Source organism: Augochlora pura, chromosome 1 (assembly GCF_028453695.1).
Source record: "Augochlora pura isolate Apur16 chromosome 1, APUR_v2.2.1, whole genome shotgun sequence".
NCBI lineage: Eukaryota > Metazoa > Arthropoda > Insecta > Hymenoptera > Halictidae > Augochlora > Augochlora pura.
The window spans coordinates 11,873,696-11,900,252 of record NC_135772.1 but is presented as its reverse complement, the minus strand read 5'-3'; the positions used below and the strand labels follow the sequence as shown (position 1 = coordinate 11,900,252).

Below are 26,557 nucleotides of genomic sequence, written 5' to 3'. Positions count from 1 at the left end.
CGGAGGAGATTGCGATCTCACGGAATGAATTATCTCGTTCGCAGCGAACAGTTCTTTGGGGCTGCGAATGCCAGACAAGTGACGTCGCATTGTCTCGCGCGCTACGGCCGAATGAAGTGGTTTTCGCGGAACCGACACTGGCTGTTTGTCGTGAATCGCGCGCGCTCTTGGAATTCAAGATTCAATGGAGGTGGATCTTTCGCGCCTTGCCAGTTGGCAGCCTCCTCAATTTTTCTCGGGAGCATGAAGGCTCATATGAAATGGAACGCGATACGCATTACCGCTCTTGCCAAGAACATAATGTTGGGCTCTAACCCTGGAAGGGCTGACAATAAGCATCGCGATTGAGCATCTCATCCTCGTAACCGTCTCTTTCAAATCATTTCAAATAAAGTTCTGATTTACGGAAGACATGATTTTTGCAGTCCCGTTTAGAAATTTTTGGATTCTAACTCTCTGCACTCGAAGTCATTTCATCTGAGAATCTGAAAAAATTTTTTTAACTTATAGTATATTCATTTTATATAAGAAAGTGCATTTTATACATATGTAATTGATTCTTGTTATTCGTGTAAACATGACATAACCTTAAAATTTTTTAAATGCTAACTTTGTTATTATTAAGATTATTTTGCAATATGGTAGAACAATTTTATGGTGCCTCACAGTTACCACTCGACTGCAAAGGGCTAAAAGTGCTGTCGTTTTTAAGTAATAACTTAGAAGCACGTAAATGTTATTTAACACTAATTTTTTGGAGATTCGAGTTATAAATAGAACAAAATTAGAACAGATATAACATTTGAACAGATGTTACAAATTTTCTTGTCATATTCAAATACTAATTGCTATGAAATTTAAAATCAGAAAGTAGGAAGTATGAACGCGATAGAGGAATAGGTAATTAGCACATAGTAGCATTAACTACTAGGTGTATGCAGATACACGTACGAAAATAATATGCAACAATATGTATTACTAACCTTAATGTATAGATACTTCTATAATTGATAAATTACTGGGTCACTTACTGAAAACAGTTCTTTTGAAATCTTACAATAAGTGATGATATGCCAAAAAATAGTAATCTCCGTATACAGACAAAATTAATAATTAATAAATGCAGTCTGAATAAAACTCAACTAATTTTATAGTCTGAAGCTTCTACTTATGCTAAGAGTTGACTGAAACTGAAAGCACGCTCTCTCTTGAAAATGTTGCGATCGGTAAATGCATTGGAAAATTTGTTTACTACACTCGAGAATCTCGATAAACATTACAGAAGATGCGGCAATTGGATATTCCATGGTATGTCTATACGAATTCCTTCTATCTAGAATTGTTCGTTTATCCGAGGAGCTAGCGTAGTAAACATCTCGCGAAATGAATAATAGGCCGATCGTTTCCCAGGCCCGAGACTTTTCCCGTGACATTTGTTATTATTTCGTTCGTGCCGGCGTTGTTAAGCGGCTGCCAGGAAAATAAGATATCGTTCAGACATATCACGGCACGGCCGAACGTCGGCTATGGAAGTGCCAGTGAAAGGTGTTATTACAAATATGTAATTTCCATCGGTTAGACGGAACACGCAACGCGTTTCGCAGCCAGACGCTTAGAACAAATTGATTTTATCTCGGCCTCGGAATACCGCTAAAGTTCGTGCTCGCTATGGATGCGTAATTAACGTCTTCACCTGCTATTCATTTTTTAAAATGCTTTTACACTTTGACTGTCGCCCAATAACCTCAACAATTTGACAAAATTAGAATAACTCATCTAATAAAATTAAAATTGATAATTTTTTAATTCTTCTATATTCTTGTATTTTGAGAATCTTTATAAAATTCGGAGGACAAAATAGATTATTGTAACAATTAAAATATCTCATTTAAGCAAATTAAAATTGAAAAATTAAAAATCTTCTACATCCTTATATTTTGGGAATCCTAATAAAATGAGGAAGATATAATAGATTATTCTAACAATTAAAATATCTCATTTAATCTTAACGTTTAATAAATTTAAAATTCTTCTATATCCTTATTTTGGGAATCCTAATCAAATTTGGGAGATACAATAGATTAGTGTAAGAATTAATGTTCAAATCTTAGCGAATAGTTGCTTCGCCTCCGTATGGGTAATGCGGCAGTCAAAGGGTAACCCTTAACTGGATTATGGTGACTGCGGTGGCTCCACGCAACTTTAAACAAGTCATGCATTAACTCTCCGCCGGCAGCCTGGGTCTTGAGGCGGAAGGGTTGGGCTACTTGGTTTCCCCACCTATAATAACATAATCATCAATCGTACATTAAAGTTGAAACTGCAGTAAGTATACCCTTTTTTCAAATCTTTTAAAAGCCTAGAACAATAAACATGTCAGTACGGAAATTAACATTAGAATGGTGATGCACGTAAAATTAATAACTACCACTAGTTACGACGTACGTTAAATTGACTTAGTAACACTACAATAGTAGCGACTTGACAGCAAATTGACTCCGTATCAATCAATGGTATAGTCAGTTTGGCAACAAGTCATCATTATTGATAGGCAGTCTGTTTGCTGTCAAATCACCATTATCGATGCGGAAACAATATGACGTCATATTGGCATTGGTAATAGTAACACATTTCGTGCCACGTGTATCACCGACGGTACATGCTTGCATGTTTATTTAATGGACTAAAAAATATATTACAACAAATCTAGAATTAGAGAATTAATTTCCATCACAAGAATGGATCGTAATGAATTCGTTTTATTATTATATACGATTATTAATAATTACATATAATGTAGCAAGTTTGAGTGAAATAACAAATGACTAGCGCGAAGAGTCGAGTAAAAATAGCTCGGCATAGAACGTGTTAAAATAGTGATTATAACTTGAAGACTAATTAATCAAGATTGCCGGCTTCGTTAGTAAAAAATACTATACAAACAAAGGATTAATATACGTTAATATAATTATTTAATATTTCACGCAATTCTCTATTAATTCATCAAGTTTGCAACGTTGCAACGTTACAACGTTAATTTACTTTCATTCACTAATTTGGAAGTACGTAATATTTACCGATACAATAACTGATAATTGGCAGTCCAGTTAAGGGTTAAGGAAGTTATATAAATTGACGCTTATGGCAACATTTAAGCCAGGTATATGCTACAATTGTAAACCGGTTTTACGTTTCCAACATGTATATATTCGTGTAGTTATTAAACTTCGAAACCGGACAATGCGACGGTTCGAAAACTGTTCCGTTCCGTATCGTAACCGATTCTAGCAAAGGAAGCGGTATGTTTAATCACCTGGCGCCGCACCCGGTAATCGGTATTATTTGCCTCGGTTATGAAAGGTCAATATGTATCTATTTGAAGAGAAAATAAAGTGGAAGCGGGCACACGCGCGGCGAACTTTGTCTCAAAGTTCAGTGCAAATGAATCGCGAGCATTTTCCGATAGCCAAACGCGCGACGCCGCGCTCTCGCTCAATTATCTCCTGTTCCCTCGATTCGCGGGTAACACACGGTCGTAAAAAACGGGGCAAACACTCGCGAATAATCGATCAATATCATCGTAGGGTATTACAAGGACTATCGGTAGAGCCGCGAAAGCCGGCGAAGGAGGAATCGATGGGAACAAAGACAGAAAGACGAACGAAGGCTTCGGCTCCATGAGGAAACTACTTAACCGAACGATAAAATCTAACTAGAGACTCGTTCCAAGTAATTTTCGCGGGACTTTAATGGGAGATTCCACGGCGATGCTTCGCCAGATAAAGATACCCGGTTTATCGAGTGCTCGCATAATCACCGTGTCGCCTTTCTCGCGAATTAAAAACAGATTCGAAACTGCCGGCGCTTCGTAGGCTTGTACTTAAATTCCGCAGGAACTAATCCAATTTTGAAGTCTGGCAAGGTACGTATAATTTCTGTACAATTGCTTGTACTTCGTTGAAGTTTCTGCAAAGCATGGAGAAGGCACGGCCCCATGAAAACTCAATTCCGCGGCCCTCGCGCTGGTCGTTGACGTTTTCTGATGAAGGAACCGCTGATTTCTCGTTTTTACACAATTATCCAGGCAGCAGAGAGTAATCGATAATCATATATATCTCCATACTTCTAATTTTATTACTTTTTTAAGCATCTTTTGAACTATGAATTTTATTTTAAATATTTAAATTCGCAGACAATTTACAATGTCGGTGTGACATTAAATGGTAAGATATTAAAGAACACAGAATATTGATTACTTCTGATTGTATTTGCGATTTAATTTGTTGATAATTGAAATAACAAATTAAGGAAATACTGTTTTACTATTTCCACGTTTATCCTAAAAATATCCTCTTTTTACTCCTTTTTTCAAGAAACACAATGTATATTGTATATGTACTGTTCTTAAAAAGAAAGAAAACGACAAATTTTGTATTGCACCCAATATTTATTGAATCATTATAATAATTTAATATAATCGTAACTTGTGCTCTGTTGCCAGCGTGATGGCGATTTATGAATACCATTTTTGGGAAATATATGTCGCGAATAAAATGACATTAGCGGACATAATTTTCCGGTAGAACTAATAGTAACAAGCAGCGACATTGCAACTGAATTTAATTGTATTGCTTTAGAGCAAATTATATTAAGCTATGAATACTATTGATCACATCGTATGATTGGTACTATGAATTTAATGCTCACACTCAGACTTTGAATTGTTAACAATTGCTATACGGATATAACTGTTTTGAATCATAAAGCGTGTTTGCGTTTACATTACGGATATTACATTGTTTTAATTATACTGATGCGTATAAATGTAGGTGTATTCTCGTGCATAAATTATTGGAAGCTAGATTGGACTGCAGAATATATAAATTACGACGTAGGTCTAAAAATTTAAAGAAATCTGAGTAAATAAATTGTCGATGTAACGATGATGCAATATTTAAAGTAACTGTAAAATAATATATAATTACTCAAACCATTTTTAAGGAGAAAAATGCTATGGCATAAAAAATGGGAATTGTTATAGAAAATTAATTGTTATGTCGGCAACGAATACTTTCTGTTGCAAAATAATAGCTAAAAGTTACCAAGAAATATTCCTTATGGTCGATAACCATTATCTATACTTATTTATTTCGATCGTATATACACACGTATTTAATAAATGGTTATCGATGATAAAAATATTAACTCGGTTATATTCCCCTAACCGAATCGTCGGTAGTGTAATTTATATTTTACGACTGCGAATATTTCCAGTTTCGGTTCGAAATAATAACAACCAATATCAAAGTCGAGGAGAAGCTATTCCATGCTTCGGCGAACGATAAATTGCAACAGGACGAGTTTTTACAAAACTTTTCATTCAGTAAAAAATTATATTTGCCCGACGTTTTTATTTATAGTCAAAATTTATCATTTCGCGTTTCCGTATCGCTGTCTTTTTTTTTTGTTCAGAGCGACGATAACGCCGGTTGGTCGGCTGAAAATTGCTTCGATCGAACGTAAAAAATATTATAGATAACAAAAATACAGCTTCTCTCACCCGTACCTGTTACGAGTCACCAAAGTGAATTTCCCTTATAAATAACAAATATGAGCGAATGAGGCAGAATGAACAAAAATTATCTCCGTGAATTCTGACAAACGAGAGACAAATAGAAATTTGTCTGTAGGTTGAAAATAATGTGTAGATAATTTTAATTGTTCCAAATTTCATTTACTCAATTTTAGCATAAATTTATAAAGTCGACTGTCTAATTACAAACAACCAAAATAAAAATCATCTCATGTTTCATGATTTTATTGGAGAAGTTTCTTTACTCGTTGTAATTACTATTCTTGATCTAACTAACAAAGTTATTGTTAATGATTATTATAAAAATTTTTGACGATAATTTTTTGGTTCTTGCTTTAATAACTAATTCATAGACTTTCCAGATCAACTAAAGAGAATTATAAAATCTGAAAGACATCCTGAATTATGCGGAGCGACTGCCTACAAATTAATCACAATATTAATTACAGCAACAAATAAATATTGTGAAGCTGAAAACCCAACTGTGCGTAGTAAGCACTACTAGCATGAAGTTGTCACTACAACAACACAAGTATAACGAGCAGTTCCTCAGAAGCGTGCTTGAATGGAAGGTTCAGATGGTAGTAGTGCGCAAGAGGAAGTCGAGAGTTACATTTTCGAAATCCAACAAGCAGCTGCACATCAAAGTCAAATAACTTACGAACCATGTATCTTGCCAAAGGTCGGCTAATTGCTAAAGAGCGTGTATAATTAGCCACGAGATTACCCATAGTACTTACGCGAAGGTCTCTTTGAAAACAATGATGTCGAAGATTGAACGTCGAGTCGGCTTCTCGTATGGCGCTGAGCAACACACCTTCATAGTGCTTCTAAGCATACTATAATTCTGGGTAACTAGTCGTTGAGCTGCAAATCTTTAATACCCTTAGCGTCATAGCGATTTTATGGAATATTTTTACTAGTAATTAGAAAATCTAGATCTGCTAGGGATGTATGCGTTAGCAGTCATCAGCGACAGATAAGGAAAAGAACCAATGCCAACGCAGGGCCCTTCTATCGGGTTAGGGTAGATATAGGATTATTAGGATATCATAGGATTATTATTAGGATATCATAAGATTATCAGTAACGTCGAGACGAATTCAATATTGTATTACATCGTGGCCTGGAAATAATCTTGAATTTTAGAATTTTTTACAAAAAAGCTTTTCGACATTTTTCTGCTAGCTTTCAAACCTTAAACTCATAAAAGTGCTATAGCCAAAATGCTAAATAAAGTCTCGTTTTAACAATCTCAAAAAACGAAATCTTTTAGAAAAACTAAACAACTTTCCAAACGACCCACTGTATTTATTGATATTCAAGTCCAGTTTCATTAGTTTTCTGGTAGCCCTTTCAATAGGGTCGGTTTTGATTCTCCAATCGTCTCCATATTTCTTTCATTTTAACGGCAAGGATTAGCTTCGATACCTTCGACGTCTACCACTTCGGCGAGCAAATATGTTTGCGGGTAATTAAAATATCAGAGCTGCTAGACAGAAGTTAGAAAACTTTTGTTAGATAAATACGCGCTCGGCCAGGGTTCCCCGCATATGAAAGATTCACGGTGGAAGGCTCGCTCTGCATGTGCTGTTCCGCCGAGACACGACGAAACGACGCATTTACGCGACAATCCCCGCGTATTGTATATTGTCACGTGCAACTTGTGAAATTGGAATAAAAGTAAGTGCGAACCTCGAGTTAGTCACGAAGCTGATTCTCCAACCGTTGCGGGACGAATTTTGCGCGCATCGTTATTGTTTCCTCGGGCTTTGTTAAAATTTTGTTTCGCATAAGCGTGTCGAGGACGGCTTGCTTGATACGATGAGAAAATAATCGAATTGCGAATGCATATCATTAAAGAACCTCGGTAACTTCATGATCTCGACGTAGCCCTTTAGAGCTCATATAATTGAATGATATTCCTATATGTAATTTTACAACCTATTTGGAAGTACTGAAGTTCAATTCATGATTCAATGACACAGTCTTTCCACTACATTTAAATTTATTAGAATTTATAGGATCGAAAAAAGTGACAACTGTGATCGATTTCGTTATAAAACTTTTGGTGTAACTAAGTTGCTCACTAACTAAAGTTTCAACGTAACTGTTTGTGATTTTAAGGTAACCTAAACATTTTCAATTGGTTCAATTTAGTATACACTGCAGTCTATCTAACCATTTAGATCACTGCGTAAGTAATGATTTTAGCGGAAACAGTTTCAATCAATAGTCAAATAATATGCAATTTGGCATAATTAATTTTTTTTATAGATCAACACGTAGAAAAAATTTGGAGGTCAAGATCCAAAGTAGTGACTTATTATCTTTTTGTAGAAAATAGCAAACTACATCAACTAGTGCATTAAAAAGTCTGTGTCAAAGTGTAATCCACTTGGATATAAAATATGCAGACCAGGACGCGGAAGAATGTGTCAAATAAAAGTTCAATAGCTCGAGAGGCGTATAATGCGGCGCAGGTATTTTTTAACGAGTTGATTCATAGGGGTGCGTTTTTTTACGAGTGGGTTCATTGGGGTGCGTTTTTTTACGAGTGGGTTCATAGGGGTGTATTTTTTAATGCACTGCTTGCTGCAGTATATATTTCACTACAAAAACGTACTAAACGATTTATGGTTGGAGGCCATTAATTTTGAAGTTCTTTCGCACTGTTGTTCAAATAAAATTATCAACTGAACTTGTGATTTTAAAACTATGAATACTATGATTTTCAAATAACAAGCTGTATCGACAAACAAAATGACCAAACACGTCGCACTGAATTCATTTCATAATCATTCTGCTTTAATGTGAAGCATTATCCATTGAAATCATTATACGCACATCATAATGCCACGTCCTGCATTATAAGTAAGCGTGACAGTAGTCAATGACCATTGTCATTGCGATACATTTTCCAACGTAACTAATTTCCGAATAATCAAAGGTAAACATACCTTTGAAGACATATAACCATTTCCTTTTACGAAATGTTTAATGATAAAGAAGCTCCGTTATATCGAAATAAAATTAACGTCGCATGGAAAAGCGATTTGTTTTGAATGGCGAGTGTACCATGTATAATCCCTGTTGTACTATCCGAACAAACATTTTCCTCTTTTAAAACAACAATGTTTTGCTACGTTCCATATTTGCTGTCCCTATCTTTTTCTTACTTTTGAAACTTCCGGGTGCGTTCAGAAGGGAATATTATTTCCAAACGATTGAAGAAGGAAAAAATGCAGCGAATAACCGATTATCGATTCCCATGCATGCCGATAAAAAGGGCTTTCAACAGTAGAAAGCGTCTGGCAACGTTGCCAAAGGAGCCTCCCTCAACGGCAGCCCCTTTAACATACGACAATGGTTTACAAATTAAACGATTGAACCAACAATCATCGCTTTTATTAGTTCCTGCATTCTGACTGCCTATATGACATTCGTTCGCTGAAAACGGGTTTTCAAAAGTTACATGGTGGATTAGTAAGAACGTAAAACTTTAAAACGTTGACCATTAGCAAATCCACTATTTGCGAATTTTTGTACATTGCATGGTTTTATCGCAGTATTATATTTTATCTGGTTATCCCATCACAATACTTTATTCGACTCAACTTTCATACGTACAATACGAAAACTGAACGAAACATTTGAATTAAACAGCACAGTTGTATGAAACAATTCTTTTTTATAAAAGTCCTATTCTGTCTCTATTGAGTAAATTATTAGGTCCTTGCATGTCGAGCCCTAAAAGAAAAACGACCGCTATACGAGCAGAGACACGACAAAGTCATTTTGTTACGCGACAACGCTCGGCCACATGTTGCAAACCAGTGAACACCTACCTGGAAAAGCTTAAATGGGAAGTTCTACCCCACCCGCTATATTCATAAGTCATATCTCCTTCCGATTATCACCTATTCCGATCGATGCCACATGACCTGGCTGAGCAGTGCTTCCATTCTTACGAAGAAGCTAGAAAATGGATCGACTCGTGGATTGCCTCAAAAGGTGAATTGTTTTCCCGACGTGAAATTCTTTAACTGACAGAAAGATGGGAGAAAGTGGTCTCTAGTAATGGGCAATACTTTGAGTGATCTGATTTTGAACGTTATATTTTAAATAAAGCTTTTATTTCGGGAAGAAAATGGCAAGAACATATTCAAGGTCTTCATATATTTGACGAATTGTTTCTCCGCAAAATGATCAAAATAGCTTCTAAAGTCTGATATAATTGAGCTTCGTTAATAAATCGGTAGATCGAGAATCTTCGACGAGTATGCACCAAGGAATCAAAACGAGCCTGAAATCCTAAGAATGAACTTGAATCCGACTAGTTTCCGCAGACTGAATCCCGATGAAGTTTTCACGTGGATTCTGATGACAGGGAGGCGTTTCGGGCATTTATATGGGACCGAGCCACGTTCAGCATTTTGAGAATGGAGAAATGCGATTTCCTTAACTGCCTAGGGAACGACAATGCATCGAAAGATTGATGTTGCCGCCTGCCGAAGGAACTGTCTCCGAGAGAGCGTGCATCAGTGTCAATGTCATCACGGTAACCGAGTCTCGGATGTGTCACGAGAAGTGTGTTACCGTCTCGTTTATCAGATTATATCGACAAGAACTTACTCAAGTAAATTACGGCGATTAAACTAGCGAAGGCTCGTTTTTCAAATTAATACTAATCGTGAGATAAATGTCTCTATTCTTTTCAATCGCAGATCATTTATTGCGAATAGACACATTTTTAGTATAAAATAGGAAAATTAGTAATACCTTCTAATTACTGCAAACATTTTCAAGAAATTTTAGAGCAGAAGTTTTTAAAAATATTGAACAACTGTCTTCCATTTCGATATATAATGGAATAAATTAAGTCTTTCTGTAATGCTCCATGAAACAGTGTTTACATTATAATGGTAATGGACCAGATCTAAAAGCTACAGAAAAGAACTAATACATTTACAGTAGCAAAAAATTAAAGCTCTTTACGAATAAAACTGAATTATAGAACGGTCCTACCGTGACAATCCTATTAGCTGTCTGTTATTACGCTTTTAATATTTAAATTAACGGAAAAGTTACTTTCCTCTGCAACAATCGGCTCTTCTTACAGAAAAGATGGTACTTATACACGTTATGAATGTAATTATACTTCCGATTTATAATGTAACACTAGTAGTTGCAAAAACTATTTAAAAATATTCTCCACAGTGAATTCATAAAGATCGTTTAAAAGTACACATTTCACTTTATTTTACTTTTTCACTATAAAAAAGAATTAGCTGCCAGTTCATGTCTATATGAATTTCAAAACATGTTTAATTAAATTAAATCGCTAAGATAAAATTCATCTAAATCCACAAAAGAAAATTTGTATTTTAACAAAATGATATAAAGAAACACAATATTATAAACATTAATTTGATTTGCAAATCTTTTATACTGTGCATGTTACTTTGAAGTAAGCAAAAGTACTATTTCATTTTCAAGCACTTTTGTTCGCGCCAAAGCGAATAAAATCATCTTGGCCAGTTTTAGGGTGAAATGCTCCGCTGTACATCGATAAGAAACCGTACCAAATAGACCAAGAATACGAAAACACTTGCAACCCAGACTCGGCGCAGACCTCGACTCGATGCCCTGCCGACTTCAAGCTTTTTATCCGGCGGCCAACAGGTAATCTCTCCTTTCACTCAACCCTCTCGTTAAACACTCTCTTCCCTCCGTCAACAGGAAGATTCCAATTGCGGCCAAGTTTCCCCAGCAGTGGTTCACCATGTTGAAATTCGACCAATTACGTCGACGGAAAGTTTTCGCCGCTAGGTGGTAAGGTGGCCAGAGGCGAACCGCTGTTCTCGTGTGTTCACAACCCCGCGTGCTGCCCGGTGTGTTTCTACACGTACGCGTGGGCCCTGTACATGTATGCGCGCGCGCGGGCTCGCTCGCGCGGGTATGTATTTGCAACCGTGGAGTCGATGGACGAGCTTCGGATGCACGTTCGCCGGTGGCCACGAAAATGCGAATGGAATATCAAAGAGGTAGCTTGATGAAGTCACCCGGTAACAGGTGAAGATTCGATCCTAGGTAGCTACTTTACGGTGTCTCTCGTTGCGTCGCCCCGCGGCCGTCTTCTTCCGCGCCGGGGTTCCGAGTGTGGTCACGTACTGGCAACGGGAGCAGCTCAATTTTTCAGTGTCCTGTTTCTACGGAATTACGTCTTCCGCCGGCCATTCGTTCATAGTGCAACTTACTTAAATGGTTAGCGCTGGTTGGTTTCCGGGACGAAACGTTTGACGTTGAAGTACCTCGCTCGGACTTCAAAACTCCGACGAATTTTCTACGTTCTTTTTCGCGTTTAAAAATTTGCAATTTTGCGAAGGTTTCTCGGTAGACAGACGAAGATTTATTTATGGTAAAAGCTTGTCCGAAGTAGACGAATAACAAGTATAATTAATGTATAATCTATAATAAGGAGCAAAAGTGACCGCATATCTTTTAAAACGGTATAATCTTTCTCAAATTGATCTAACTAACTTTTTTTCAGCTTTTAGAAGAAATATTTAAAAAAATATTTTTTCCTAATTTTGCTATTATTTGGAATAAAGAAACGTATAAAAGCTCTCATTTTCTATCGAATTCAGTTGATCTTGGCATGAGCTGTAAATAATTAATCACCGAGCGCCACTTTTCCTCGCTTAAAGTAGGTTCTTTCATGGCATACTTGAATAAAGAGAATAATAAAGAAGTTAAAATGAGGATCGTAAGGTTTCTCGCCCTCGAGTTTCTTGTTTATTAAATACCACCGTAGTCGAAGATATCGCAAAGATTGAAATCGGTCGATCGAAGGTTTCGATCTCAGGCTTGTGAAAGAACAATTACGAATTCACAATAGACAATTGAAATGACGAATTAACGACCATGTTAATTCGTCGAAAAGAAGACGGAGAAAAATGAACGGTTGCCACGGGAACGACGCGCAAAAAATAAGAAGCGAGAAGCGACAAATTAACTTGTAGGACGCTTAATTAACGAGGCTGTTGAATTGAATTTATCAGCGGCAAAGTGTCGCACGTTAACGTACTTCCCGGCAGAAGAGATTTGTATCAAGCGTGCGACCAAAAAACGACGATATTCAAACGTTAATTAGTCGCAGAAGTAATTAAAACTCGGTTAATTTCAACCACCGTGTCAAAGATTAACTTCGTGTCACTCGATAAAAGTCCTTCCGTGGAACGGACACTTTTTGCGTCGGATCCCATCTTGAAAGCGATAAATTTAATTACGTGTTTAAATATCTTCAACCGTGGAAATTCTCAAATGGATCGCGCGAAAATCGCCCTAATTTCACAATTACAGAGTTATAAATAATTTTCGATTTTTCAGGCGTACGCGAAATTTTTAAATTCGCGAATTATCGTAAAATGGACGGATATTTCCACCGTTCAGATAATGTTTTTTCCTGTTCCGATATACATAGAATGAGGAACCCATTAGCGTTAACAATATCAATGTCTATGAAACAACCTGTAAAAATGAGATTGTTTCAAACTACAACGCGCGTTATTCAAGCGAATTTGATGGCAGAACTTGCTCGTTGTTAGCGTTTTAATATGTTACAAGTAGCTACAAAGCAGGTTAATTTTGAATACTGATGTATTTGGAAAGGAAACTTTGTTCGAAAAATATTGTTGTATGTTCTCGTTATGTTCTTGCATCCTTGGTCACATGATCTTGAGTTGCAGTATAAAATTCGATTAAATTAGACAAAATTGACCCAAATTTACAATATATCCAACTTGATTCATTAGATTCTCTGACATATTGTTGACAGCGCTGTTTTATTGCAGCAATCATGATCGACTCTTTAAAATTTGTAAATTTATTCTCTTTTTGCATTCATCAAATTTCAGAATTAAGAAAGTGCAGCAGAAAGTAATAATATCTTAAAAATACTTGCACTATTTAAAAAATGATTCTACGTTATTCCTGAGATAATAATACAATTCCTGCGTTAGAAATTGCGAAAAATAAATTTTCGTTTACGCCATAAATGCGCAGATCACAACGCAGCCATGAATCTAATAGAAAAATTGAAGAACGTTCGAGAATCGTACTGTCGTAGAGATCCGACTGAAAGATTTGCCTTTGTACTCACCAATTCTGATAACCGGTGGCAGCGACATGGCAGTGGTAACCAAGACGACAATGATGGCGAACAACAGTGCCATTGTGTCCGACGTGACTTCAGCTCGCACCTGACTATGACATCGTTCTTGCGTACTCCGTCGCAAGACAAAATACAATGCTTCTGAACAACAGATACATATACACACGGAACTGGATCGTTTTCACGTACACTTCAACACAGAACCGCACATTTTCGGGCCATGGCACGTATCGATGAGAATCCTCACTAAAGAACCGTCATTGCTTGCACCTGAAACAAAAAGTTATCGAAATGTCAGAGGTGCACGGGATCGAAGTTATTCGGATGAAAAAGCCATTTTAATCAACAGCGTTGTCTCAAAAATGTTTTCAATTTCCTTTAACCTATTTCAGAATTTTGATTCGAAATTAAAACTGGTGATTTTTTAATCAATCAAGCGATCGAGAATACGGTATAGGAATAGGATGTTTTAATTGAGAGTAGTGAAAATGCATTTACCATTTTATGTTACTGCTATGGTCAATTTTTCGATACCAAGCTGTATACATCGTATGCTTCATTGTTAAAAAAAAATTCGGATTTCATTATAGAATGAACAAAATTACTTCTCTACAACTCAACTAAATGATATTTTACCTCTTTCAATCTTTAATTTGACCCTTTCGAATACTAACCGCTATGTAATAGTTTATGCGTTTGATTTGCCAGACTAAGGTTTTACTGACATCGATTATTAGAGTTGAAAATTAATAATTAAATCACAGCAAATCCTTTTAAAAAGCGCAGCTTGAGGAAGACTTAAATGCAAATAGGAAGAAAAGAATCTTGGCCATCTACACTGACACTGTGAAAGAGAAAAAGATCATGGCGAGGTATGAAGGGAAACAGAGGAAACAAGTGAACAGAACAACACCAAATTTAAATTTGAAAGGAAAAGATTGGGAAAGGAAGAACAGGAATGAAGAGTATCATGATGAAGAAGACAAAGGGTATTATTGCCTTCGCTGTCTTGATTTTCGCAGCTCGAGAAAGCCAAATGAAAAATGGATGCGACGCAAAGAGTATAATTATTACTGTTTTCAATACATCTTATGACTGTATATGAAGAAATATATGTTTTTAAAATCGTCTTATAAAATTTGCGTAGACAATATGCAAAATTCTAATCTTTCTAAGTAATAACTAATCTTTTAAAGTTATTATTCTATATATTTGTATAAAATAATATTGTTTGTAAGACAATTTCTATAGGACGTCTTCGAATTATTAGAGATTCAAGAAAACAGTATGATATATTCCACAAACAATGCTTTATTTTGTCACGTTTTATTATTACTCCGGCTAATGGGTTTTCACTTTGTCTGTCGGCAACTGTGTAAATAATAAAGTGGGGAATGGTAAAGCAAACTGATATTTAATGAGGTCTTTTCATTAATGAAATTAAAATGTTGTAATACATGAGAGATGCAACAATATTTACAGAATTCATTCGTTTCGATGCAATGGCGGCTGAACGTAATCCCACAGACATGAAGGACTAGTGTTCTTTTCAATTACCTCTTAAAATGCCTATTCAAATAATACGAAGTGTACTTTAATTAGTGGACTTAATTATTAAATGTTGTGTATTACAATACGTTGCATTACTCGCGTATTTTTTGACGAATTGAAAATAATTTTTCTTCAATTTTCTGAGATATTTGATTCGCTATGAAACAAGAATTCAATTCATTCGTGTATGCAATACACTGTCTAAAACTTCAACTTCTAACACAGCTTTGCATTTTTCAGTAAACCATCGATAAACGTAGATTGTGAGCAAATTCAGATTTTTATTAATTACTTTACGAAAGTAACATTTAAATACGAAATCATTACTCTAACTTCCATTATCATTATAACATAGAAAAAGTTTTACAATTTGATACAATTTCTGAATCTTGCTTATTTTATAACAATACAAACGTTAGCGAAGTAGATTGATGAAGAGGTGAATATCAAAATATCATAAAACATAATAGATCAAAATTAAAGGAATTTTTTTAACGTAATGACAAGGAAGGAAGATACCTCTTGACATATGAAATCAATTAAAATTGATCGAGTACAGTAACGTGTAGTAATAATTTCGTGATTTCAATTGCTGTTCCAAATAGTTGTACACAATTCTTTTGCCACCGTAAACTATGATATCGCTGTTCATAGTTTTATTTCATAGTTTTAGTTCATGTATAAAAACGTCGAAATAAAATAAAACGTTGCGATATAAAAATCATAGTTTTATGATATCGTACATCCTCGAAAATAATTTGATATGCACTGATACTGTGTGTTGGTAGTTTTACGACGTACTGTACATACGCAAGCCGGATTCTCAGATTAGGATAATCCTACGCTAATGCAAGTAATGCGAATCACATTTGACGTAGCTTTGATATTGGACGGTTCATTATAATAATATAATGATCCGCACTACCCTTTCTTCGTCCACGAATAGACGTACAATAATTATTCGAGACTAACTTGGATGGCTTCTTCCTAATCGTTATAAATAGACTGCAAATCTTCATTCAAAATAAAAATGATCTACTACAGCAAACACATTTAATACAAAAATTTATTTCTCTTCTTAATCATTTGACCTTGTTGAAGGTAACACGACAATACTTTGAAGTTTTCTCAATATTTTCACTATTTTCTGCTTTACTTGCTTTCACCGTAAATGCATAAAATCCGCAGTCTAGCTGTTACAGTCTCATGATTCGAATACAAGATAGTTTTCCCCATTTTCGCGTTATTGAAAGGCTCGCGTCGGGTTCCATGAAAGGCGAAAACAGACTGCCAGGCGGCAGACATTCTCATTAAACGTCGATCGTTGAAAAATGTCGGTGTATCTCTCTCGCCGAGTCAATGGCGGCCCCGCTCGCGCCCAGTTACACACGATCCGCCATTTCGTTGACTAAATACACACATGGCCGGCGAAGTCGTATCAAATGGATATCGCCGCGTATCGGCCATAATTTCGCGGACATCGCCAGCGGAATTTACGTCCATCTTCCGTGTATGTACAAGTTCTGGATGATACCTAATGGACGCTATCAGTTTAATGGAAACCCTTCAAGTACGCGAGCCGGTGCGCACAATTCTTGGTACCGGCCGTGTTCCGATTATTCTCCGCGCAAAACTACTATTATTACTGTCAGAATTGCGACGAGAAATTTAGGATGACCGCCCTAAGAAGGGCTTGCGCACTATTTTAACGTTAACTAAATGATTCAGAAGCCGCCGAAGCAACTGGGTTGCTGAGTTATTTTTTCGTTACCGAAGTGAATTCGAGGTAGGTTGTTCTAAGTATACATCTTCTAAAAGTGTCTACGGTTCTTGAAAATATGACCAAGCATGCAAGGTTTCATACGCTCCGAAGCAACCAGCGCGATGAACTCAAAGGTTGATTCGACACAGCTGTGCCCAAACTGTGTTGAAGACACGCTCCGTCTACGAACTGCTTCGGAAATGAGTTACAATTAACTCAGAGTTTAATCAAGAAATTCCGTAGATTAATCATGAGCGGGATTCAACGTACAGTGAAAATATGGGACAGCTTTTTCCTAATCTGGCAGTGTCACAGAAATCTTTCTTTTTAACTTTTCTAACGAAAAAGTATGCTATCGTTCTCCTGATGACGTGGCTTTGCAACTTCTCTTATACTCGCATTACGTGCAACGTTTAATCAAAAAGTTCATGTAATTCATGTCTGTCGGGAAAAGTGTGCCTTTATTCATCTATATTTATGCTATTTGCATGGAACAATTCCTATAACGCATTTATGCAGACGATTCTTTACTTGAAAAAATGCTTACGAAAAACAGTAATTATCAGAAGCTTGAATTCACCAGAAACGTTTGCGTTTGGTATAGTTTATTACAAATTTGACGAGGGAACTGAAATATCAACTTCTATTTATATTTTCAAATTTTTGTATCCTTGTTCGAAAATTCTGATATAATAAAATTTAGCGAGAAAGGATTAAACAAGATCAGACGCTAAAAATAAGAATTCCTACTCGCCGTTGACCTCTTCGTTATAGAACACTTTAAAATGCTTTCTACCTTAAGGTTGAGTTTTATGGTCTTTCTGCCTGCGCCCTATCCTATCTACGGACCGCATACGTCTCAAGGTTAGAAGAAAGAAAGAATCGTTTAAGATGGAGATGGAAACCCAAGCGCATCCCCGGCTTGCTCCCGGGACGCCGCAGGAATGTCTTTTCTTTATTTTTAGAGAATCGCCGACAGTTCATACCCTTATCGCTTTATCTCACTGTTTCGGCCGACCCGGGAGGGTTTGGTAACAGGGAATTGTTCTTTTAATCCCTCGGGCGTAGTCGGCGGTCGGCGGTAAATACTTGCGCGATCCGGAGCTGATCGATAGTGTTAACCGGTTTGTCCTTCGATTCGTGCAAATTGCTGCGAAGCGTTCTCTCATTTTTCTTAACATGTATTTGCTCTGCCTCAATAACAAGTTTTCTAGATGTTTATTCGAATTTATGTTCTCGAAGACCGATTTCAAAGTTTTCATATTTATAACTTTATTTAATTGATTAAATTAAGTTAATATAGTAGTATTAAAATAATTTAATTTATCAAATTAAATAAAGTTATAAATATGAAAACTTTGAAATCTATTAAAAAAATGAAATCTTTTAAATTAGATATTTTCAGAAAAGATAAGAATTTCATGAATCGCGAGATGTAGAGAACTAATTAAAAGATTTTTTCTTTCGTTAATTCTAAATAGAAAAATCAGTAAAATCGCCACCAATAAAAATCACTTAACTAAGTTTCAAATTTTGTATTTTAAGACTGCTGAAATGATAAGGACCTTTTCATAAAAAGTAATTCAATTTTTATAAATTTAAGTGTACATACATTGTCACCCAGTCACCATTTGTGTTTAACGGCAACAGGAATTAATATAGACCGTACTTTATAAACTTACAAAAATTTATTCAATTGGATACGAACAAAATTGTGTAATTATATAAAATACAAGAATGTAACGAACGTTGAGTAATCAACAAAGTGACTATAAATCGAAAATTTTATAAAGAGTGCCATCTGATTAATGTCGAGAGAACCTAACGATATTTATATCGGTCTAACCGGTTGGTTCTGTGTTAATAATAATTTTGATGCGTTAAAAATAATATGTCGATATTCTTGAAAGCTTTTAATCCGTTTTAAAACAAACAACTGAATATATTAACGAATAAAGTTGGTTCATCTGGTAAATTGAATATATTTTATTCTCGTACCAAAATTCGCAAGATACGAGTTAATTCGATGCGTTGTCGGATGCTGTGAAAATTTAGTAGAAGAACTTGTGGACCGCAGGAGGAATGCCCAACGGGAAACTAGTTTGCAAGTGGAGGTGGATCGCCGGTGATCAGACATACTTTGCTCGAACCATTCCCAAAACGCCATTCTCATAACTTCACACACGAGCAACAAAATATTCGTGAACACTTACCGCAAAACAATTACTCAAAATCAGCTTACCGAGTATGCTATATTTTTATTAAAAATAAAAGTTTTTAGATCCATAAGGTTTAGCAGGAAGTTATTATTAAATTTTACTCCGAGCCTCAATTTTTTAAATAATATTAAACCGTCTTAAGTTTCAAAAGATATTCAGCTTTCATGAAACACAGTCCAAATATGTTAGAATGTTTAGAATATTGTTAAAAAGTATACCTTACTATTTCATAAAATCTATAAAATCATCTTAAGTATTTTAAGCATTTAATTACCGATATAGCTGTTATGGTTACAACAGAACAAATTCTTCAATTTCGCTCAATAGTCGTCAGACGAAAGGCAAGAAGAATGGAACAAAAGTTTAGTTCCGTTTTCCTCCGGGCCATAGCTTATTTCCTCTTTAGTGTTCACCTTCTCTTGTGCAGGAACTTGTTCTCCTTGAAAAGGTCCGTTACAATATTAACTTGCTTGTTATACTGCTGCAGTGATTGAAACCACTTTTTTCTCGTACGTAACCAATTATTAAGCAAAGATAACGAAAGAAGAGAATTTAATCCCAAGATAAATGTAATTGTCGATTAGACTGTATGCAAGCGAATCTGTATGTAAAATAAAAATATGCATACAAAAATAAGACAAGAATATAGCATAATATATTTTTATTCGAGGCGCTGAGAATGGTTGGATTGGAAAAATAATATCACTGAATAGAAATAAAGAGGAGCGTCTGACCATGGCATACCAATTCTACTTCTCGCCGTACTAAAAGCCATGCGAACTTGACGCATCTTTCCTCGCAGTTTTCTCGAAAACATTTCATTAAATGAGAATATATTACTCATTTTGTCGTATTTTTATTTATTAAATATTCCATCAATTCAGTTATATATTCACTTCGTGGATTCAATTTTTCTGTAACGATGTCAACAAGTTGAGAACAATACATCGATACTCTTCAATCATTTTAATTTCTCTTTCAAATTATCCCCATCTACTTTTGTCAGAAATATAATAAAACCTATTGTCTGCTAATAACGTGCTTCATAAATTGTACCCAAGATCTCTGCTACGGCTCTGGCCAGTAATTGCAAGCCAAGTGGTCAGAGAACACGTCGCGCGCTCGCACGAAAGTGGCCATACTTAAGGAGGCACCTCATCGACAGGTTCTCCGAATTTATCACCGCGATAAAAGTCCGAGAAAATTACTTTGCGCCTCGAGTCTTACGATTGAAGTAGATATTGTGCGGGCACCGGCCACGATGAAATCTGTCAGACGTAACGGATGGCACACGATCGCGTCGTTGATCGATACGGGCGCGCCGGTATAAAAGGAGTTCTCAAGCGACGTACGAGTTCGGTGTCGATGCCACATGCAGCTCACGCTTCCGCTATTAGAGTTAACGTAAACGGATTTAAACTAACCCAATTTACCGTGGGGTAACTTTACCCCCACCCCGCTCGCGCCCGTCCGACCGTGTTTGTTTGCCGTTTCTGCAACGACCGGCCTTAAGCGGCCGGCTTGATTACATAGGCGTGTCCGAGCTGTTCCGAATCGTCCTTCTTTTTTCATCGTCCCTCGTGCACCCTCGAACGATTCCTTGCGGCCGCCCCGGTCTTTTCGGATCCTAACGGGCCACCACGGACCACCTTGATCCCTCGTGGGCTTTGCGACCCTCAGGAACAGAAATCATCCACGGAGCTGGCACATCTTTCACAAGGGTGAATCGTGGGGAATGTTACAGGGCGATTCTCTATACGGAGGCTGCAAATCGCAAGGAAAATTTGTTCTATGGATGTAACTGATCTTTTATTCCGCAGGATATCTTCAATAATCACTATCCATCCCATAGATGGTATAGGCATGAAACTTAATGAAACGGTGGCGTTATTAACCCTTTGCACTCGAAGACATTTTAACTGGACATCTGAAGTAATTTTTCTGGCTTTATAGTATTTCCATTTTATATAACAATGTATATTTTATGCATATGTAATTGATTCTCGTCATTCGTATCGACAGAACATAACCTCAACAATCTCAAAAATGCAAATTTTATTAGTATAAAGATTATTTTACAACGTGATAGAACAATTTTATGGTGCCTCACAGTCACCACTCGAGTGCAAAGGGTTAACCCTCAAGCGCATTCTCTTGGGCTAGTTTCTGGTGAATTACCCCATATGCAATATTTGTATTCATAATTCCAATTTTTTCATTCAAGTAAATAAGATATATAACCGAGTATATAGTAACTATTATATTATTTTAAACTGTGTCCGATTATTTATTAATATAATGTCTGTATCGATATTTTTCAGTTTTCGAATTAACTTTCAACGCCACTTACATAAGTCTAAACAGTAAAAGTACTTGAGGGTGAAGCATAAGAACCTATATTTATTAAGACCAATGAAAATAAAAAATTGAGAAACAGAATTTACGAAATATATGAATTAATGCTGCATATTGACGACAAAAGTTTAACCAATCCTCATTTCTGAACGCAACTTTTTAATGAAAAGCTATAAATAACCCATAAATTAAATCCACCTATAACTTCTTTATTTGACGCTTATTAAAGGTATCATATAAAGGCCCCTTGTAACGATCGTGTAAAGATCCCCTTGTGGATATTAAACATAAATTATCTGATTCGAGTTAGAATCGAGTTTTCTTAGTTCATGCTTTCTTTTTATCTCTACATACCGATGTCTTTTTATTTAAAAAGTGATATTACTACAATTGTCGCGTAATTTGGAAATTACATTTCCCGTACGACCGATATTATATTATGTTAATTACCGAAGCTTTAGTTGGTAATGTTACGTCCGTATGTTCCATCAATTATTTCACTAGCGTGGCTGATCCATCCATTGCGTTCCGGCTTCTATCGGATATTCGTCGCTAACGCATCTTCCCGCTTAAAAGCAAAATATTGTGTAGCGGTGATATATCTGGTGTTGTTACTCATCAATGTTCCATAACCGGTGCGACGAAATAATGGCTGACGCGAGAATTATTGGTAAGTGATGTTACGCGTAACTTGTTAAGTTTTAGTACGGCGTCGCAGACAAGTTACGACCCAGACGAGTTTATGGAGAAATGTGTGGTGTTTTCGATCGGATCGGGCGAAGTATCCCGCGTGCAATTGCTGGATCAAGAATTTAGATTTATTTAAGTTTAAAAGTGTAACGGTGACGGAAATGTTTAAACATTCGATGGAGAAAACCACCTTTCGAATTTTTATTCACATTATTAAAATCTACTGTGAGTCGAAGGTTATCCTGTAATATTTGTCGAATAATCTGTTAATTCTCGTGTGGTTTGATAACTTTTAGAATTTATCGTAACGTAAATGAAAATGTTTCATATTTCGTATATTGCGGATGCTTGCGAATAAACGGAGATGGGTGAGATTGAATTCTTTCGAATCCTTGCGAATGGTTCCTCTTCTTCTGGACTTCCAGGTCTTCCCCGATTCAACCGAGACGCGTTTCCGCGCAATTGCAAATACACAATTTCGTCAAAGGATGAACGTATCCCGTTCTCGTCATGTTACGTAACTCGTGGAGCATCGTACCGAGATCCGCCAATTCGAAAGGCCGAAATTCGATTTTCCAAAAGCGTTATTCGATGGAACAATACATTCGAGGGATTTCCTTAAAATAACGAAATTGATAACAACCGTTCCCATTTACAAATCCTTGCTTCTACGAATCAATTTCGCAACACATTTTCACGAGATAAAATTATGTATAATACAATATATATATAGTCTCTGCTTCATTAAGCGTTACGCGTCGTTCAAATACTTTTTAATCAAAGATCAAAGCTTTTCGACTGAGGAAAGTATTCGAATATTGCATTCCTTTAGGAAAATATTATTATATTTGCATTTTATGAGCGTATGCAAATGAGTTCAAAGGCAGTCCAGCACAGAAATAATTTAACTTCTGCGCTTTATGTTTTACGCTTTAGATTTAAAGCGAGCAAAAATGCCAATTTATTGCCTCATTAATTAAGTAGCTACATGAATTTGGCTCGGCGTTTCCCATTCAGACGAAACTTTTTCCGTCGGCGTGAAAGAGTTTAATTTTTGAAGACCGGAAATGTGTCGAAATCCTTTCTTGAACAAAGTATGTCACGTATATAAAACTGTTATTGATCTTGTGTAGCTACATATTGTACATCTGTCCGTTAAGTGCAAAATGTTAATTGTTTCAAGATTGAGTACTACATGTTGCTCAGAAGAAGTTGATTCTTTCGATCGAGAGACAATGGAAATATCCCGCTCGCTCAGCATGATCTGCACACCTGTAGGCCCCACTTTTCCATGATCTCCCGAAACCCACTTTTATGGTAAACGATAAGACCAATAAATTAATCGACGTGAGGAGCAAGAGTGGTTTGGTTGACCATTTCGCCTAATCACGTCCCTTATTCAGCGCGCAACTTAGCCAATAATAATCAGAAGTCTGGGATCAAAACAAAATGGAAGAGACCAGGTGGCGCAGGTAACTGATTTCCCTTACATTTTGCATTTTGTCTTATTTAAAGGCTCATTAATTCAATTTCTATACTTAAATAATAAATTATAAGTTTGCAAATATTTTGAAGAAATATTTTAAAAATAATATTGTATTTAAGACGCGTGCGATAACCTTTTAAAAAACCATATGAAAGAGCATAAATATAAAAAATATATCTGTAGTACACCATGTTTGCTGTTTAGTATTATGAAAAGTTAATCAAGATGCTAGTTGGTAATTAATAATTTCAAATAATCATGCGTTTATCGGGAGAACCTGATGTTAATGCTTTAAGGATAAATCAACGCTTTTGCATCTTGTTACGTCTGTTTGGCTTTGTCACGATTGTTTCACGCCTCCTGACTACCGTCGAGCGACTCGCTCTGTCGTGGTCGCGTAAACAACACAAGCACATAAACAAAGCGCAGGTCACAGGCCTGATGTGCTCTTAGCCAAAAGTAGCGACCGCATGAGAGCGAGACGGTGACGAGAGTCCGGGAGGCGTTGTTTGTTCCTAATCGACTGGACTCGAGTCACACGTTTCGTGGAAATTGGGGCTAATGGAAGGGATCATTTATGCCAATAAGGGAAACGCGATTACCCTACTTCTACGAGGGCGTTAACACGCGTGGGTTTGCGAGTATCGGTGCTACGCTTTTCTCAGCGGACTTCTCCCGCGCAACGGACAGCATATGGTAACCATACGCCCTATTTTCTCATTCAGAGCGAGCAATTCATCACCTTATTCTTTCTCACCTCATTCACGCCAATTCTTTCCTATTACGAAAATTTGTACGCATAGGTAAAATGACATTTCCTTCCAAGCGGGTGGCTCTAATCGAGCTTCGCGCCAGAACAGAGCGCCAGCTCGTAAAACGTTCGCGCGGACTCGTGAGGGAGACTTTTTTTCCGGCGTTAGGATCGGGAGTAATATATGCCGGCGTGCTTACAGTTCGTGTGCTGCGATGACGAATAAAAACATTAGGGAAACAGGGGGTCCATGGGGGAGGAGAATGAATTCGTTGACGCTGAAGGGGAGGTTCCGGTGGACCGCCCGGCCATTCGAGGTTTTACGGTCGAATAGAATTAAGCCGGGGAACCGGGACGTAAGTCGTAAACGAAACTCGGACAACAAACTCTAACAGTACGTCGTAATAGTTAATCCTCTTTCTGTCTCGCGCACCGCGTAAAATTGAAAACAAAGGCGGGATCCACGGAGAAGAAAACGGACGCGACGCGGAGGCAATGGGTTGCGGCGCCGCGCACCGCCAAGCAAATCGTTATTAAAGGTTCCCGGGCAAACGAAACAGTCTTTTAATGAATCTCTTAATTAATCCCATTGGCAAATATTTGATTAACAACGGCGAGCTGTGGATACTTCCAAGCCGCTTAAAAAGCTTCGAATAACTATGCGAACATACAGACTGTGAATAAAATATACGGGTATCTTTTGTAGCGGGACAACTTCTTCAAAGATGGATCAAACGACCTGAATTTCTTTGAGCTGTGAGGAGATCAATTTGCTGGATAATGCGTAAGAAATTTCTGCGAAAATTGCAATTAGTTGAAAAGAAAAAGACTAGAGAAATTATGTTATTCAAGATCTCAGTAGTTCGTAAACGTACTGAAAGGATCATTGGGACAATGAAACAATTTGAAATGATGAATACATTTACTCAACAATATATTTATTACAAAAACACTATGTTGGAGATCTATATAAATCAAATTAAGAAACATTTGTCGGCGATTTCAACGTGTTGGTATAAGAACGATGTCTGTGAAATACGGTGTTGCTAAAATCGCGTCGATAAAATCAATAAGGTATCAAAATTATAGTATAAAAATTATAAAAAAAAATGTGTTTATTGCATGACTTTCCTCTTCGAGGATTTAACCCTTTGCCGTACTTTAACGAGTCAGACTCGTGATGAAGATTTTTAGTAATAAGCAGTTAGGTATGAATGTTCATCCATTCCTTTAAGTAGGAATCAAAGTTTATTCTCTTGTCAATAATATGTAAACATTCAGATAGATGTGAGCACACAAAAAAATATATTAAATTCCTTTTTCTTCTAAGAAATTAATGCGATCGTAAAAATTCTAATCATAGTAATTGCAAAGAAAATGGTATGGTAAGAGGTTAAACTGAACTGTGGGACTAAACGGAAATAGATTCCTTTGTTCCCGAACGACGAAGTAGAACTTCTTGACTTTGCCGCCATATATAAAATCCAAGCACATTAGAAGCTGGTCTATGAACCGTATTTTTACTATCTCTTCAAGTAACGAACAGTTCAAGCGACGATCAACTGCGAGACTTTAATTGGAACGCATTGGTATAATTATGAATAGAAAGTATGAGATTAACAAAGCCTCCTCGAATGCCACGCGAGATGTAAGTAAATCGTGTGGAGTAGCACGCCGGGCTTATAGAGTCTTTCCTTTTCATTAGACGGCGCGCCACAATTCTTCGTTCACCTCCGGCTTTCCTAAATCACGTGGGACTCCATCAAGCATAACGATCGCGGCCTGATCAGCGAACGTTAACAAGGAATCATTATTTCATTTTAAGCCGTGGACGTCGACGACGCTGCAAAAATCTCTGCGAAAACGCATTAGCGATGCCCGGTCATTTATTCCGTAATTTCCATCGGAGATTATTCAGTAGATTAAATGAGAAAAAGCCGGACATTCTTAAAAACGTCGCACCTGCCAAAAAAT

The 26,557-nt window shown here is 36.7% G+C and overlaps 1 protein-coding gene across 1 annotated transcript in view; it reads right to left on the bottom strand.

The window, feature by feature from the left end:
* LOC144472524 (glutamate receptor ionotropic, kainate 2) overlaps positions 1-13,830 on the bottom strand; it is a 214,371-nt gene extending 200,541 nt beyond the window's left edge. The window contains exon 1 of the mRNA XM_078185710.1: positions 13,758-13,830. Within this exon, the coding sequence (XP_078041836.1) occupies positions 13,758-13,830 (73 nt within the window). The remainder of the gene's footprint in view (positions 1-13,757) is intronic.
* Positions 13,831-26,557: the final 12,727 nt, after the last annotated feature.